This window comes from Euprymna scolopes, chromosome 8, assembly GCF_053919585.1.
Source record: "Euprymna scolopes isolate OS-2025 chromosome 8, ASM5391958v1, whole genome shotgun sequence".
Lineage (NCBI taxonomy): Eukaryota > Metazoa > Mollusca > Cephalopoda > Sepiida > Sepiolidae > Euprymna > Euprymna scolopes.
Genome location: NC_136489.1, coordinates 67,619,440 through 67,638,320, shown reverse-complemented (window position 1 = coordinate 67,638,320; position 18,881 = coordinate 67,619,440). Strand labels below are relative to the sequence as shown.

The 18,881-nt window shown below is 31.3% G+C and overlaps 1 protein-coding gene across 1 annotated transcript in view; it reads right to left on the bottom strand.

Annotated features, from left to right (window-relative positions):
- LOC145283595 (uncharacterized) overlaps positions 1-18,881 on the bottom strand; it is a 3,312,299-nt gene that overhangs the window by 103,538 nt on the left and 3,189,880 nt on the right. The window contains exon 26 of the mRNA XM_080132527.1: positions 17,090-17,194. Coding sequence (XP_079988653.1) covers positions 17,090-17,194 — 105 coding nt within the window. The remainder of the gene's footprint in view (positions 1-17,089; positions 17,195-18,881) is intronic.

The window sequence follows — 18,881 nt, the reverse complement described above, 5'->3', positions numbered from 1 at the left end:
AACTACAAACACTAATAAATACGACCAGAATCTTCAGCAAGGATATCCAAATGGAATTCGGTATGAAAAAGTGCGGACTGATGAGAATTAGGAGGGGAAAACTAGAAGCACCAAAAGGTATAGCACTGTCCACATCAAACAGAAATGATAGCAACAAATATTTGGGAGTTCTGGAAGCAGACGCCATCAAAGCAACGGAAATGAAAGAGAAAATAGGAATGGAATACACCAGAAGAACAAGAAAACTCCTCGAAACTAAACTAAACAGTCGAAACCTGATTACAGGAATAAACACATAGGCAGTGTCTCTAACTGACTCTGGACTTTTTATAAACTGGACAAAAGAAGAACTAAAGAATCTCGACTAGAGGATCAAGAAACTCATGACGATGCACAATGTACTACACCCGAAGGATGATACTGATCGACTATATATATATATATATATATATATATATATATATATATATATATATATATATATATATATATATAGTGCCACGCAAAAGTATTGGGTACATTACATTTTTCTTCATAATTTTAATTAGGGTTCAATATTTTACCTTAAATTTGGTCAGTATATTCCTATCACCATTCTAAATTATATTTGGAGTAGTAATTACAAAATCAAAGTTTAGAAAGTTTATATTTAAGGAAAAATATGAATTATCAAACGCGAAAGTATTGGATACACTTTTAAAAAAATTTTTTTCTGAAATAAATTTAAATGACTTTTGCTTAGCGTGTTGCAATAATGCAAAGGAGTTATCACTGACCGATCAGAGAGATTTATGTTAAAATAATGTTATAAAATTCTTTCAGTTTGGGCTCACTCCTTCAAAGTCAACCAGTTCATTTATAAAAATGCTTAAAACTAAAGAGTTGTCAATAGACATTCGTCAAAAAATCAGTGATAAGCACAAAGAAGGAAAAGGGTATCGAATAATATCAAGGGAACTTAATCTACCACTTAGTACAGTTGGAAACGTTGTTAGAAAGATTAAAAACTCCGACGAAGCTGTTGTAAATCTTTCAAAATGTGGTCGGCCAAGGAAATTAAACGAAAAAAAAATCAAGGTAGGTAAGCAGAAAGGTACGAAAAAATCTTTTCTTACTCGTGGTGAAATTCAAACCGACCTCAGAGAAGCTGGGATTAATGTGAACAAGGATATAATCAGTATAGTTCTAAATCATGCAGGTTTTGTATCAAGTTCCCCAAGAAAAGTTCCATTATTGAAGCTTAAACATGTCAGATCACGTTTGAATTATGTTAAAATATATGGGGAACAACCCGAAGAATTTTGGAACAAGGTAATCTGGTTAGACGAAACGAAAATTGAAATCTTTGGAAGAAACACAGCAACACATGCATGGCGTAAAAATGGCACCGCCTATAACAAAAAGAATACCATTCCTACGGTAAAGTTTGATTATAGTATGGGGGTGTTTTTCATCCAAAGGTACTGGTGAAGGAGAAATCATCAATGGTAGAATGAATGGACGTATGTACAGGGATGTTTTGGAGAAAAAACTCCAGAAATCTGCTGATTTGTTGGGACATAATAGCAATTTCGTGTTTCATCAGGACAATGATCTCAAGCATACTTGCCAAACTAACCAAAGAATGGCTTAGAAATAACGGAATTGACGTTCTTATTTGGTACAGTCAGTCTCCAGACCTCAACCCAGTTGAAAATTTGTGGAAAATATTGAAGACACAAGACGAATCTGCAAAATATTCAACAACTAGAACAGTTCTGCAAAGTAGAATAGCGCAAAATACCTGCATATCTTTGCAAAAAACAAAATAAAAAAAACAAAAAAAAAACAAACAAAAAAACATGTGTGCAACTATAGAAAACGATTGGAAGCTGTTGAACGCAATAAAGGCTATGCAACCAAATATTAAATCAATCTAGCCAATACTTTTGCGTTAGTCGATTTATATTTTCCCTTAATAAAAGCATTCTAAACTTTAATTTTATAATTACTACTCCAAATATTAGTTAGAATTGTAATAGGAATATACTGACCAAATTTAAGGTAAAATCTTGAACCATAATAAAAGTTATGAAAACAATGTAATGTATCAAATACTTTTGCGTGGCACTATATATATATATATATATATATATATATATATATATATATATTCAGACAGATATTGTTAAATAGAACGTTTTTGCTTAATGATCTTTTTTGTAATTTGGACATTCTTATGTCACGATCGAATTTATGCAGGAAGGTTCCACAATTCATTTTCGCCCATCAATTCTTTTTTTTTTTTTATAGTACTTTCAACTGCTTTTATTCAGTGGTCTTCAGACAGTTTTTGATTACTGTTTCGTTTAAAATCTGAATGTTTTTAAATTCTTCAGTTCAAATTACATTTAAATTACTTAAAATAGTGAAGCGTACCGTGTGTAAAAAGTACGTTTTAACATGTTAAGAATGTGGCTAAAATATATATATATATATATATATATATATATATATATATATATATATATATATATATATATATGCACAATGGATTAAAAGTGTGATTTACAAAACGGTATAGAATTTACAGTCTTATATATATGCTAGCTGTACCCTGCCACGCGTTGCAGTGGCTCAATTTGGTGTAATGGAAAAATTTAATAAAAAGAGAAAATGCATGTTTCTTATATTAGTACAGCAATTCACTGCAAAAAGTGAAAAAGAAGGCGAAAATGAAAAAAAATGGTACTCTTGCAGAATTTGGTCTGGATCCTCGGGAGTTTCTGTCAATCATTCATGGTTTGGACTTGACCAACAATCAGTGGATGAAGCCGAACGTAGCAAAAATGTTGAAACGCTAAATGTTTTTTTTGTTGTTGTTTTACAAAAATGTGAGTTAGTAATTAATATTTGGTTGATGGTGGGGGGAGAGGGGGTTACTATACACAGATTCGAAAAAGTTGTCCAAAAACAAATAAATGAAAGCAAAGGTAAGGTAAGTTACGTTTCTACCTAATTGGATAATTGTTTAGTGTTTTCATGTAATGTAAAATGTTTAATCGGCTCAAAAAACAGAAATGGTCGCGGACTCTGTTGAATACGTTAAGTTTGGGAAAGTAAGTTGAAAACTAAAAACTGTACAAAACAGTGTCTGAAACTCACCGAATATATGTTACCATGACATAGGCTGGCATAATGGATAGGTTTCTGACAGTATTTTGTATAGTTTTTTTTTTAGTTTTAACTCACTTTCTCTAACTTAAAGTAATCAACAGTGTCAACCACCATTTGTAGCTTTCAAATACCCCGATAAACACTGTTCTTCGAGCCGACTAAACGTTACATTAAATGAAAAGGGTTTGTATTACTAAACACAGATACAAAGAAGTTGTCAAAAAATAAATATATAACGAATAAATGTTATCAAAGGCAAGTAAAAGTAAATGTTCTACCTAACTGGATAAGATTTTAGTGTTTTTATGTAATGTATAATCGGTTCAAAAACATTCAATGTTTATCGGTATATCTGAAAAATACAAATGGCGGCAGACTGTATCGAACACGTTAAGTTTGGGGAAATTTTGGGAAAATGAGTTTAAACTAAAAAACTATACAAAATGCTGTTAGGAACTCACTCAATATATGTTACCATGACGTAGGCTGGCATATAATCGGTGGTTTTAAACTTTTGCTCGGTACAGGTGACGACTTTAAGAAGTCCCTTTTAGTGATTACCTGGTTTGAGGATATTTGTACAACTAAACGGCAAATCTGCTCCAAAAAAATCCGGTATTATTTTACTTTAAAGCCCGTTTCACGTTCGTATATAACGAAATATTTTATTGTAGATTTCGGTGTGCTAAAAACGAATCTGCAAACCGTTTCCGTAGCAAGAAGAAAGTTTTCATGATATTCATGAAATTACTTTTTCGAAAAGTGGGTGATCACTTTTCAATGTAAATTTAACTTAGAATGAGCACCCGCTTGCTGGCCACCTGAGAGAGGGGCATTTTTCTGTGTTTCTTGGCTAAAAAGTTTTTTGTTTGATTTCTTTTGCATGGTAATAACCCCTGAACTCTGGGACTATTTTCCATTTCACAGCCGTAGCCTTCGTTTACACTATGCATGAGCATAAACGAAAGCTGTTTAGCCAATAAACATGGGAAAAATCCCTCTCTCTCAGGTGGCTAGAAAGTGGGTGCTCATTTTAAGTTAAATTTACATGGAAAAGTGATCGCCGCTTTTTCGAAAAAGTAATTTCTTCATATCAGAAAAACTATTTTTTTGCGACGGAAACGGTTTGCAGATTCGTTTTTAGCATACCAAAATCTACAATTTTTTTTTGTTATTTACGAACGTGAGACGCACGGCCCTTAATGGAAAATTATATAAAAAATCCGGGGTGAAATAGTTTTCAATAAAAACAGCAAATGAATTCGACAGAAAAAAAATGGATGCTATTTTTTTTTCTTTTTTCTGTGTGTTTCTTAGCTAAAAAGTTTTTTGTTTGATTTCTTTTGCATGTTATTAAAGCCTTAACTCTGGGACTATTTTCCATTTCGCAGACGTAGCCTTTGTTTATGCCATGCGTGAGCATAAACGAAAACTGTTAAATATGCATTCGCGTACCAAACTGCCTTGTAAAAAAAACCTTTAAGCCAATAAACACGAAAATAAATGCCCCTTCCTCAGGTGGCCAGAAAGTAGGTGCTCATTTCAAGTTAAATTTACATGGAAAAGTGATCATCCACTTTTCGAAAAAAAAAATTTCTTCAGATCATGAAAACTATTTTGGTACTCTTGGGCGTTGAGTTCCATGGCGACCCGCAGAATTATTTAATGGTCGTTCCCTTAGTCCCCCCTCCTAATCAAGGCTAACGCATGCGCACGTAACATTTTTTATTTATTTACTTACGTGGTGGAGTTTCTATACTGATAGGTTTTTTGAAATTTTTTCACTGGATTATTATTGATTGAACACTAACCAAATTATGAAAAAAAAAAAAAAAAAAAAAAATCATTTCAACATTTGAAAGGGGTACTCACTTTTTAGTTACCACGTTCTGGTAAATCGGTCACTCATTTTTTTTTTCTAAATACGGAAGTATCTTCGGGAGATATAAAATGGTCGCATGTTGACGAAGCAATGTATCGGGAGGCGTACGGGATGAAAAATTATTGGTAAATTTTTAGATTAGGTTCACCTCCTCAATTTTCTTTTAAATGACGACTTGAAATGGTTTTCGACTATGCTGAATACGAAAATCGCATTGAAATTTTGCAGAAATAAGTAGTTATCAAGATATAAAAAGTTGTATTATGCATTGTAATCTTTGGCGGCCATCTTTTTTACGTGCGTGTATTTGTTTATGGCGCGTGCGCACGTAAAAAGATGGCCGCCGAAGAATACAGTGAATAATACAACTATTGATTTCCGTAAAATTTCAATGCGATTTGCGGGTTCAGCATACTCGAAAACCTATAAATGTTGTCATTGAAAGGAAAATTGTGGAGGTGGACCTAATCTAAAAAATACCAAATTATTAAACATTTCTCCAGCATGTTAGTGAAATTTATAATACTTTAAAAAAAATTTTTTTTAAACCCAAAGAAACTCACCTTTCATAAAAACAATTAAAAAAAAAAAAAAACACCCACAAACTGACTTTTAACTGAATAAGTAAAAAAAAAAAAAATTTTTAACTCGAAACTTTATTTTCATAAAAACAATAAAAAAGTCATGTTCAATCTATTTTTTTTTCTTTGAGAAACAAATATATTTCTGACTTACAAATGCGGTAGAGGCTCATATTATTTGTACTTTCTATGGTTTTGATATACCGCGTTTTTATTGGTTACAAAATGGGTAATTGATTTATCAGAACGTTGTAACTAAAAAGTGAGCACCACTTTCAAATGTCGAAATAATGATTGCGTTTTAATTCTTTTTTAATAATCTGTTTAATTAGTGTCCAATCAATAATAATCTAGTGAAAAAAAAATTCCAAAAACCTATAAGTATAGAAATTAAGCATGGGAGTGATGGTTGTACAACGTCGCCTTTCGCACTTTTACAAACATTATTTACATTAACTCTTTTCATAAATAATTAAAAAAAAAGTAACTAAACCATTTATTGATAATTTGTCACGTGTACAAACATTTATTTATTTACGTAGGCTTAACTCTTTTCATGAATAAGAAAAGTTTTACTCTTTAAGAATAATAAAAGGAAAAAGTTACTGAACATTTATAAAAGGACTTACTTCTTTTCATGAAGGCCAGAGGAATAGTTGGCCGAAAAGTCGTGAAACAACAACTAATAAAGATGAGAATAATAGTCCGCAATAAATAAAAATGGTGCTAATGCAGAGAGCGATCCGCGCTATTTTTTAAATCATATTTCCACGTTTAATTAAAGTTTTACGATATTCTTTTTTTTATTCAATTGCAATTGACAGAATAGGTACTAAACATCCTCCCCTCCCCATGTTAAGAATGACTTTTTAAATAATAACATTATTTCAGCACGGATCACTCTCTGCATGACTATCATAAAAATTAATACAAATAATACTTATCTCAATAAGTGAAAGGCTAATTTCTACCGGAAATAAAATGGCGATAATCTCGCAGTTACGAAATATATATATATATATATATATATATATATATATATATATATATATATATATATATATATATATATATAAAGACTGTAATTTCTATACCGCTTTGTAAATCACACTGTTAATCCATTGTGCATATATATATATATATATATATATATATATATATATATATATATATATATATATATATATATATATATATATATATAGGAATCATCCAAAACTAGTCAAATTAATACATTAATACAAAAAAGAGTTTTGGACCCCTTGTAAAAAAATATGTATATACAATAATTCACATATGACATACAAAATTTTCAAGTTTATTTAGTTTAATAACTGCTATTTTTAATCGTTAATTTTAAGTCATTATTTTATTTTATTTTTTTTAGGTTTTATCGCAAATAATAAAAGTAAAAAGTTATTAAAATGTTTTTTTCTCTAGCCCAGCCAGAAATACAATTATATAAATAAATAAATAAATAAATAAATAATCAAATGAATCTATTTTTTCTTAGTCATTGCATTTCCTCCAAGGTCGATCGCATTTGATGTCTACATGACAATTCTTCTGTTGACACATTTCTTCTCCTCCCACTGCGACGTGCGCTTTAATTTTAAACCTAACGGCTCCCTCACTCCTCTCGTTACTACCCTAATCCCCCTCCCCTTTCGTCTCTTCACTGGACGCTGTTTTACTTCGGTGTTTTGATATTTTTGTTTTTGTTTTGTTCTTTGTCTCATTATATTGTCTTATATCTTTTCTTTTTCTTTTTCCTTTTTCCTTTTGCTTTTAAACTAATTTAACCACCGTTATTTCAATTTTTTATTAATTTTATTTTTAATATTTTAATTATTTTTTAAATATTTTTAAAAGTATGTGACGAACTTTTCTCAAATACCAATTAAGGACTTAGCTTTTGTAAAAGCTACATCACCTGACAAAGTCTCTAGTAATTTGTAATTAGTTGACTAAACATACTCATGTAACGACACTTTAATTTTTAATTAAAAATAAATAAAAAAATAAACCTTGTTCTATTATAGTATTTATAACTCTTGTTATTAACCGCGTTAAATTCATTTGCTGTTTTACCTCTGAACAATATTAACCTGGTATATATATATATATATATATATATATATATATATATATATATATATATATATATATATATATATATAATATAAAGCTGAATGTCTGTGCGTATGTGTATGTGTGTGTGTCTGGTCACGAATAGGCTCCTATATAGTTGACTATTTTAAAAATCTGATTACATATAATGATAGAAGATGTATCGAGACACAGAGATGGGTAAGGTTGATCTGGCAGAACGGTGGTTCATTAAAATTGTGGGGTCTGCGTTCGTGCCTGGTCCACAAAGTATGAAAATAAAAAATTTAAAAATAAAAAAAATGTTTACAAGTGTTTTTGATATATATGTACATAATAATACTTTGATAAGTATGTTTTAACTTAAATAGGGATGATATAATAAAATTGTGGGGTCTGCTTTCGCGCCTGGCCTCCATGGAATGGAAATAGGCACAAAATTTAATAAAGACTTTTCATATCTATCTGCGTAAGTATATTTTGATAATTATGTTTCATTTTGAAGAAATATGGTATAATAAAATTATGGGGTTCGCGCCTGACCTCCATAGATTGGAAATATGTCACAAAGTTTAACAAGGTTTTTTTAATATAGATCCACAGAATATTGTGATAATTGTTTCAATGTGAACGGGTATGGTATAATAAATTATGGGGTTTATCTATTTTATTTTTACTTTCATCATATTTTGCTTTGGTTTTGATACCCCCAAATTCGATGCTATCTCTTTACAATTCTTCCTTTTCATAACCTATCATACTTTCATAAATCAGAGTTCATTTTCTGTAGGCTGTTTTTGAACCCAGTCAACGACGCGTACTTTTTCTAGTATAAATATATATATATATATATATATATATATATATATATATATATATATATATATATATAATTATTTCAATAATTATTTTTAATACCTACAGATATTAGTGTTCCATCTTTTCGGGAATCATCAGTGCAGATAATCGCGATTACTGTCGGTCGAGGGATTTGAATCTAGCCACAAAGCCATCTCTGGCCCTATTAGCAAGGAACAAACCTCTCGCCCCCTGTGAACCGCGGAGAGAATATAGTTGAAATTAACATTTCTAAAGCGTAACTGTTATTTAAGTAAGTTTACAGCGATCAAGTGATTTTAATATCACGATCTGCGCACGTGTTCTAAATGATTGACTGATTGACTTTTTCATTTCAACGTAAAGTGCTCAACGATAAGAACCGAGTTCTTAAAGGGGCAGACATAATTATTACTGCAATTCATGAAAATACATGTAATCTTTTGTATCTACACAAAAACAGCCATCAAGCAAAGAGAAGATAACTCTTGTCGCCTTAAAAAAATGCACAATCTACTCTTTTACATGTTTGTTTGTCCGATCGAATTTCTGCTTGGAAACGCGTGGTCATTTCTGTCTTTTTGTTTATCTCTTTCCAACACTTGCTAACCGTTCGAATTGAGGTCAAATCAACTAGCAACTCGATGACGTTTGTATAGGGAGATTTGCCAGTGATAATAGCAGGAATAAATAAATACAAATGTTTTCAAAACAATTCGAATATGAACTCTTTAACTTCTGAACTTTGTACCGGGTATTAATCTTAATAGATTATTTAATGAGTTTGCCTTGATTTTTGAACTATTAACTAAATAAATTCTTTATGAATTTTATACAGTAAAAAATTAACAGTGGTTTTAGCATCATGTTTTCTTTTAACTGGTTTTCATTGTGTTTTTTTCTTTTATCGCTTGACATTTTCTCTGACTTTTTATGTTTAACAGCTACCAGATTTTTATCCTGTCAAAGTCGACAGAGATTAAACCATTCCTGTAATGACCTGCCCCTGTTGATTTTGCAGTAGAAGTTTAGTTCTGTGTAGTTCTAGGAGATGCACTCTCCCAAACCTTGCTTTCTCTCTTTGAGAAAAGGTTAACCGGAGAATGCTGACGGGGCTGCCCAGACACTTTTTACAAGTCAGAATGCCCTTTGTCGGGGACGCTGACTAGTGAATCCCTCTTTCCGACCCTGTGTATCTTAGTTCTTGCAATTGGAAAGAACTAAACAACTCTTTGTTTAACAATTTGAAACCTCTGATCGTCCAGCTTCCATTTTCGTGTGATCTTCTCCGAGTTGCTTTCGGGTGTATCATATTTGGGCTTTATAATCAAGGGCTCGTTAATGTGTAATGCTTGCATTATCCTGGCTTACACTTGACTTCTATAGAAACACGGGTAAAAAGGTCTTGTTACCCGATTATTAAATAATAGAATAGTATATCCTCTGATTTAATCATTCATTTTTTATTGCAGGCTTTACTGAATATTTGAAATATTGAGTTTCACTTTTGCATTTGGAAATTGATTCCTATACCATTACCTATCTATGTATTGAATTTGCTATTATACGAGCGACGTTCCATAAGTAGTGCCTCCTATTTTTTCTTCCGCACGAATGGATCAGAGGGGATCGCAAATTGAGTTGTTATAATGAGCGAACTTATGCATCAATGATTTGAGAGTTTCATATCTCTGTTACATATATAGGCGGTGTGAGACACTGAGAAAGCAACTCCTGTCGTGGAGTGCGTCAGATACTAAGATGCGTCGTTGAATTCTTCCATGCAGAAAAATTGAACCGATCAACATTCATTAGTGCCTGTTGCAGTTAATGTCAGTACAGTTAGGAGATGGATTCGTCGATTTCAGAGTGGCGACAGATATGTGAGTGACAACGCGCGCTCTGGGCTTTTACTACAGAGGCATAAAAAAGGCTGGCAAAAGTGCATTGAAAATGGTGGTGACTATATAGAAAAATAAAATTTGGAGCAAAAAAAGGTCACTCGTTTTAATACTCCCATTCCCGTCTTCGTGTGACAGTATTGTCGGATCGAAAAAGTTAAAGCCAACTTGCACTAAGTTTTGGTAAAAGAAAACTTACTTACATATGAATTACAAGAATAATGATACCTGATAGGCAAGAGTGTCTTGGTTTGTTCACCTTTCTCAGGATGTTGGGAAAAGGAAAGGGCTGATGTATCTCTTCTTTGCTCGATTTAATGGTACCACTCCCGTTTCGTAGCTCGTCAACATTTTGGATTTTGGGTTAGTTTTTTTGATTATATATATATATATATATATATATATATATATATATATATATATATATATATATAAACTTATTACTGTTTAATGTAATAATACATGGTACATAATATATTACGTATATATGTTTTCAGTATTATTTCAACACTGATCAATCGGTGAATGAATTTAGCTTGATGATTTCTTTTCAGAATCAAACAGGGACACTTCTTAGCAGCTGACCCGCCAGTGCCATATATATATATATATATATATATATATATATATATATATATATATATATATATATATATGTGTGTGTGTGTGTGTGTGTGTGTACATATATATATATATATATAATTATTTTAATAATGAATATTTCAATATTATCTTCGTAGTATATATTTCAGCCTTGGGGAATCATCAGTATAGGGATTCAAGTCAGTCGCACGATTCGAACTCTAGGATAAAAGTCACCTTTAACGAGTGCGTTAATCAATAAGAATGTCATGAATAGTTAAAGAAAGAAAAGTAAAGTACGTGTCAAGGAGGCGCACAGCAGTCTTCAACAGGAAGAAACCTGCATTTTATAGTTTCAATTGGAGGGATTCTTTTTCCTTATTTAAGAACACAATTTAGAAGGTTTCAGGTGTATAATTATTGTAATAATAAATACTTAAATATTATTTGCATGCATCAAGAAGGCGGATAGCTATAGTTGGCCGTCGTAACCGTGTTCAACAGGAAGGAACTTCAATGCATATTCGACGATTTTCTATTATTTTTATTATTGGCCCGCAAGGAGTTTTTACACAGGTCATCAAAGATCTCTCATTGTAAAACAACCCGCGGCGTTCCTTCGAAGGTAAGTGACAAGAAGTCTTCCCACAAACTCTCCACTTCTATCGATAATATTTGCAAATAAATTTGCGTTATCACAGCAGCCGCTTACCATTGATTTCTCACTAGCAGCGACCATTGGTCTCAACTGGAATTTGAGTAGCAATAAGCTATCCCAAGGTCCCAGTTCTCTTGGCATTTTTCTACCGGAAGTCTGGTCAGCACTCTCTCCTCTATCTTTCCATCCTCCACGACCCTTCTCGGCTATTTGCCATCATTCTTATTTTTTAGGGGAGGGGGAGGGGCAGTGATTAGGTAATGGGAGGAGGTTTCCTTAATATTGCAGCTGTTTCCATTATTGTTAATCGTTGTATCTTTCCAGCCATTCCTCTGATTCCAATTTCTTCCATTCTTTATTCAAAATTTTTCGGAATTGTTTCTAGTACTCCTACTATTATGGGTACTATCTTGATTTTTTTCATCAACCATATCCCTTCCAGCTCTCTGGCTAGTTCGGTGTATTTGTTTCGTTTCTCCTTTTCTTTGATATTTATCCTGTGGTTAGCTGGAATAGCAAAGTCTACGATTTGGCAGGACTTTTCTTTCTTGTTAATTATTACGACATCCGGTTCTCTTGCTTGGATGGGTTTATCCATTTGTATGTCAATGTCTCATAGGATTTTGTGATTCTCATTTTCAACGACCGGGCATTGCCGGGTGTTCGTGCTCGCTTAGATAAATACTTTTGCAATTTTAACAGAAAAGCTATAATAACATACGAGCGTCTCTATTTACACTGAAGATCTACATAATGCCAACATCAATATATTAAATATGAATGAGTCCCTGTGGAATTTCAACAGATCCTGCAAGTTATTATTATTATTATTATTATTATTATTATTATTATTATTATTATTGGCCAAGCTGAGAAGAGGCTATTTATGTTGATAATATATATTTAAATGTTATCTGCATACGTATACGCTTAATTTTTACGGCATCAACAATTCAAGCCAGGTCACGCGATTCGAACCTTCAGACAAATACCACATGTAACTCTTATTATATATATTACCTTATATTTGATCTTGCCCAACCAATCATTACTCAGCATTTTTCAACCGACGTCACTCTCTCCAATCAGTGTGTATGTATGTGCGTATATCTTAATGCTGACCGAGATTGAAAACAATAGACACAATTGCTCCTCGTAACAATGGCAGCGGAATCGTGATTGATAACGTCTTCATAACAACAATATGAAAACAAACGAATCCCTCTTGAAGCAATCCGAGATTCTATAAACGAAGCAAATCACGCCACACACACATACACACACACACACACACACACACACACACACACACACACACACACACACACACACACACACACACACACACACACACACACACACACACACACACACAATGATGGCTACGTCTTGACAGAACATTACCATCTCTTCAGGTTGATGCATCTCTACATTGCATTGGATACACTCTTTTCCACTCCTAATATAACTATCATACACACGCACATCTGTCATTAGATCAAGGAATGTCGTAGGAAGCGACTGAAAATTCTGTTTCTTTCAAATACAATTTAATAAAATATTCTGTATTCCAATATACCAACAAATAACAAATAAAATAAAAAAATATATGAGCATATATATATATATATATATATATATATATACATATATATACATACATACACATATATATACATACATATATATATACATATATATACATACATATATATACATATATATACATACATATACATACATATATATACATATATATACATATATACATACATATATATACATATATACATATATATACATACATATATATACATACATATATACATACATACATATATATACATACATATATACATACATATATATACATATATATACATATATATACATACATATTCATATATATACATATATATATACATACATATATATACATATATATACATACATATATATATACATATATATAGTTATTTATATACACATTGTCATATATAAGTATTTCATATCTTACTACTGACTAATATATATATATATATATATATATATATATATATATAGGGAAAGAGACATATATTTATATATATATATATATATATATGTATATATATATATATATATGAATGGAAATGTATAAAAAAGAATACGAAAAGTATAAAAGCTTATAACTTTTCTTTATTCGTTTTCAATTGGTGACGTGCAGGAATGCAAAATCATATTATGAAAAAAAATTTAAAAACTTTTTTTACAAGTACACATTTTCGACCGATCCTTCAGTCTTCATCGTTGTAGTGAAAGTATGAGCATACACGGGAAAAGGGGAATGGAAAAGGAAGGGAGGAGGAGCAGGAGGAGGAGGAGAAGAAGGAGGTATAACCAATGAGAAGGTGCCACGTCAGTTTTAAATATATACACATATAAGTACGCACACACACACATGCACACAGTACATATACATATATAAACGAAAAATTAAAAATTAAACAGTAAAATGAAGAACGCTAGTTGTGTATACCCAGTTCTACCATGTTGTAACATATTTCCGGTCGGAGGGTTTAGTCACATATTTAAGCTACACCAAATAACCTAACTTGTTACGATTTTCCTGAAATACTGGATTTAGGAGACATACAGCACACCCATTTTTCTCTATGAAAATCAAACAGGAAATAAGTCTAATAACGTTGAAGGTAAAAACACTCATAAACGCAACGTGTGTTGACTAATAATAATTTTAATCTATATATATAAAAGCGAAAATGTATGTGTGTGTGTGTTTGTATGTATGTATGTATGTTTGTGTGTCTGCTAAAAACTTTCGACAGACACAACAAAAATTCACAAACATGGTCTTATATGAAAGCCCCCACCTTTCGGACGACAAATATCGAAAAATCGGCCCAAAGTAACCATCAGAAGTGCGTCAACTGATCGATTTCTGCAGGGGGGGCCCCAAAAAGTGACACTTTAATGTTAAACATTACATATTTTTAAATCGATTTACAACTGCCCCCAAAAATACGGCCGCCAACTCTTATACATAAAGTATACACGCGACCGTTTATTTTGGGTCAACTTGTATTTAAAACCCGCTGAGTCATGTCACGTGATCTTGACGTCAGCAACCTCCAATGGCCGTCGGAATTTACAATTTAAAAATGTTGTTATCGGTAAAAAAAAAAAAATTAATTAAAGCTAAACGATGAATTTCTACGCTATGGCAACGTTACCAAAGTTATTACCACATTCAAAATAGGTAGATACGATAGTTAAAGGAAAAATAAAGTAAAAAAAAAGTGAAGTAAAAAAAATAATACGCTTACAAAAAATATTAACGATCGAAGTTTTTTTTTTAAAAATAAAAACAGCCAGACGCCATTTTCCAGTCTTTAGAGTAAGGCAGACGAAGTGTGTGTGTGTGTGTGTGTGAGAGAGAGAGAGAGAGAGAGAGAGTGAGAGAGAGAGTGAGAGAGAGAGATTTTTAGACAGATTCGACAGGGGGGAGGGTCAACAACGCATGCGTCAGATGACGTCATAAAATCGTGACCTGATTTACTTTAAATAGTTGATAAACCGAACAGACTTTATATACGCCGCTTTAGCGCAGGTAGTTAAGGGCTTGGTTCATTATCTAAACGTTTTTGAGTTCGAATCGTGGTGTGAGATTTTTTTTTTTCGATTTTTTACATTTAAATATTGAACCCTGTATTATTTAAGCCATTTTTCACGTAACGTTCGTTCGTTTGCCTTACGTTATTTTTTTTGTTTTACCTCCCCCCTCGCTTAATTAAAACGTTGTTTTCTTTTCTTACTTCGCTTATAACAATGCTTACATCGTCATCGTCGTCGTCGTAACGCTCGACGACTTTCAAATATCTTTCACTTCTGGCTGGCCGATTTTATTTTCAAACTTCGCCTCAGGGGTTCGGCTTCGATCCTACCCCCCGGCTTCTTTTTTATTTAACACCACACACCCCTACAAACACCCGGGAAACGCCGGGTACTCCTCGCTAGTCTATATATATAAAAGCGAAAATGTATGTATGTATGTATGTATGTATGTAAGTAGCATATATAGAAATCATGCTGTAATATAAGTCTATAAATCCGTTTTCAGTATGAAAATTAATTTGTGAAGCAATCTACCCTATTAATCAAATTGTAAACACACAAACAAACAGGCATACATCTTTATTATATATATATATATATATATATATATATATATATATATATAGAGAGAGAGAGAGAGAGAGAGAGAGAGACAGACAGACAGACAGACAGAGTGAGATAGAGAGAAATGTATGTGTCATATCTGAAAAACCATTAGTATGTTAGAATAAAGAACATTTATTTTAATCTGAGCTTTCAAAAATGAGAATATTTATCGTCAGAACAAAATGCTCTTTTTTTTTCTTTTTTCATTGTCCGATGTTCAAGTAGACTACATGGGGTAAAAAAAGAACAATCCGATGAAAGCATATACATAGGAAAACTCTTCTATAATAAACCATCTGACTGATTTAGGACGATTTGGGTTGACAACACTTCTATACTTGTACAGACCAACAATAAACGAAACCTTGAAAATATTAGAAGCATTATTAATAAAAACTAAACAAAAAAAAAAGAAGAAATTACAAGCAATAATATAAACTTTACGAATAGTAGTAACATCCTGAAATGTTTGTAAAGTCATCAAAATAATTAACCAATGAAATAAATATACACGTTATTACAATAATTATATAGATTGTTCAAAACCAGTTATATAAAGATCGGTCGAAAATTATGTACTTGTAAAAAAAGTTTTTTAATTTTTTTTCATAATATTATTTTGTATTCCTGCACGTCACCAACTAAAAACGAAGAAAGAAAAGTCATAAGCTTTTATACTTTTCGTATTCCTTTATATATATATATATATATATATATATATATATATATATATATATATATATATATATATATATATATATATATATATATATATATATGTGTGTGTGTGTGTGTATGTGTGTGTGTATATATGTATATATATACATACATATATATATATATACGTGTGTGTATGTGTGTGTGTATATATATGTATATATATACATACATATATATATATATATTTATATATATATGTGTGTGTATGTGTGTGTTACTCAATAGCACAGGACCACTAAATCATAAATTGATGATATATGCTAATCGAATCGACAAGAAAACATCAAATAATGATGGCCGTTAAATGATAAATTACTTTAACTTTCTCATGCATTCATCCCGCTTAATTAAGCTACGTTTCTAATCTCTGTTAAAAGAATAAGATTTCTCCTTTGCTACCGTTAAACCATTTGTGAATTTCGAGCATTGAAATGGATCTTACCTGACTATACAGTTCAACAGATGATTCTCCCTTGAGCTGGTGACCCGTTAAATAAGTGTTGTGAGACGATGCGATGTAATAATGCGAGAGTGGATGGTCCATGTCCTGTTAAAAAACAAAAACAAACATAAAATATAAATAAATATACATATCTGGTGAACTCCCCTCCAATAAAATCAACTTCCTTTTTTTCTTTATTTCCCCCTTTTTCTTTTTCTTGTATCTTTTTATGTGACTCAGTATTTTCTACATTCGTATGTAATGTTGCATCCGATGTAATGAAACTATTTTTTGCCGTTGCATGTCTAAAGAAGTCAGGAAATATATTAATCTTGAACGTATACTGTAAAATGACTGCTACATAAGAGAGACGACATTTTACTTAATGACTCGGCTAAGTTTATGTAAGAAATTATAATCCTCCACTCTATAACAAAGACCAACGTGTATTTATTTAGATATGAAGAAATATAAATCCGCCCCGTCCAACAAAAGCACCCAAGCGAAACAATTTATGTAGTGAGGGGAAGCGAGAAAGCAAATAATAAATCAGACAATCTTCGCTTCCTGAAATGAATTTGAAAAAAAAAAATCCTTAACTCTAAACCCAATGTCAATAGTAGAGTTTTTCTTTAAGCAATCAGCAACTATAATAATAATAATAATAATAATAATAATAATAATAATAATAATAATAATAATAATTCATAAACGTAAAATAAATTACTGACATAATTCAATATCTTTTCATGTATATTATCGTGAACACTGGTGAGATATATCTTTTCCCGTAATTTTTAATGGAGGATGTGCACTAGCAATAATATAAAGATTTATACTATTTTATAGATGAAACCACATCGCGATAAAGTAACTAGTTGCAAAAGTATTAGATAAGTCAGGTGTTATCTATATCCGTACTTAGATGATCTCCACTTGACCGTATAATTAATTCGGCACCTATAAACAGAACAGTAACTTTATTAAAACAATATTTAACAAGAATTTGAGTTTTCATAAAAATCTATCTATATTTATAAACTAAGTAAAGGGGGTGAGAGATAAAGTGTAAGCGAGGAAACTTTTAGAATGAGGGGTTCGTGTAGATAGTTAGAGAGAGAAGAAAGAAAGAAAAAAGTGAAGGATACAGATGAATATAAATGAGAATGAGTATGAGAAGGTCGGAAAACAATATTTCAGACAATCTGAATTAAGTTGATGGTGGAGGTGGGATACATTTATCAATTCGGAGCAGTTCACCGAATTTGGGTCAGGGCCGATCTGTCTGTCTCCAAATTTTGGGAACTCGTTCAATTTTTTTTATGTTTAGAATCCTACGACAATTTTTCTTAAGGTTATAATCTACTTTTTAGGGTCCGAATTAAAATCCATTTTTATATAGTTTTTAGTTATATTCTATATTTATTTATTGTATTTTTAAGTTGTTTGAATTTTTAAAAATTTTAATGAATTTATACATTTATTTAAGAAATTTACCGGACATTACTTATTTTAACTTTTAGTTCTGTTATATATATATATATATATATATATATATATATATATATATATATATATATATATATATATATATATATATATATAAATTGCAACGTCTTGTCAGACGAGTACCACTCACTCAGTCACTGAAAGTCCATGTGCCCTAAGATGACTTTTTATTCTTGTCAGAGACTTGCACACCCTCAAGCAGACACGACATTGAAAACGGTCATTGGTATACATGCATATATATAAATACACGAATACATACATATATGCACATACATATACA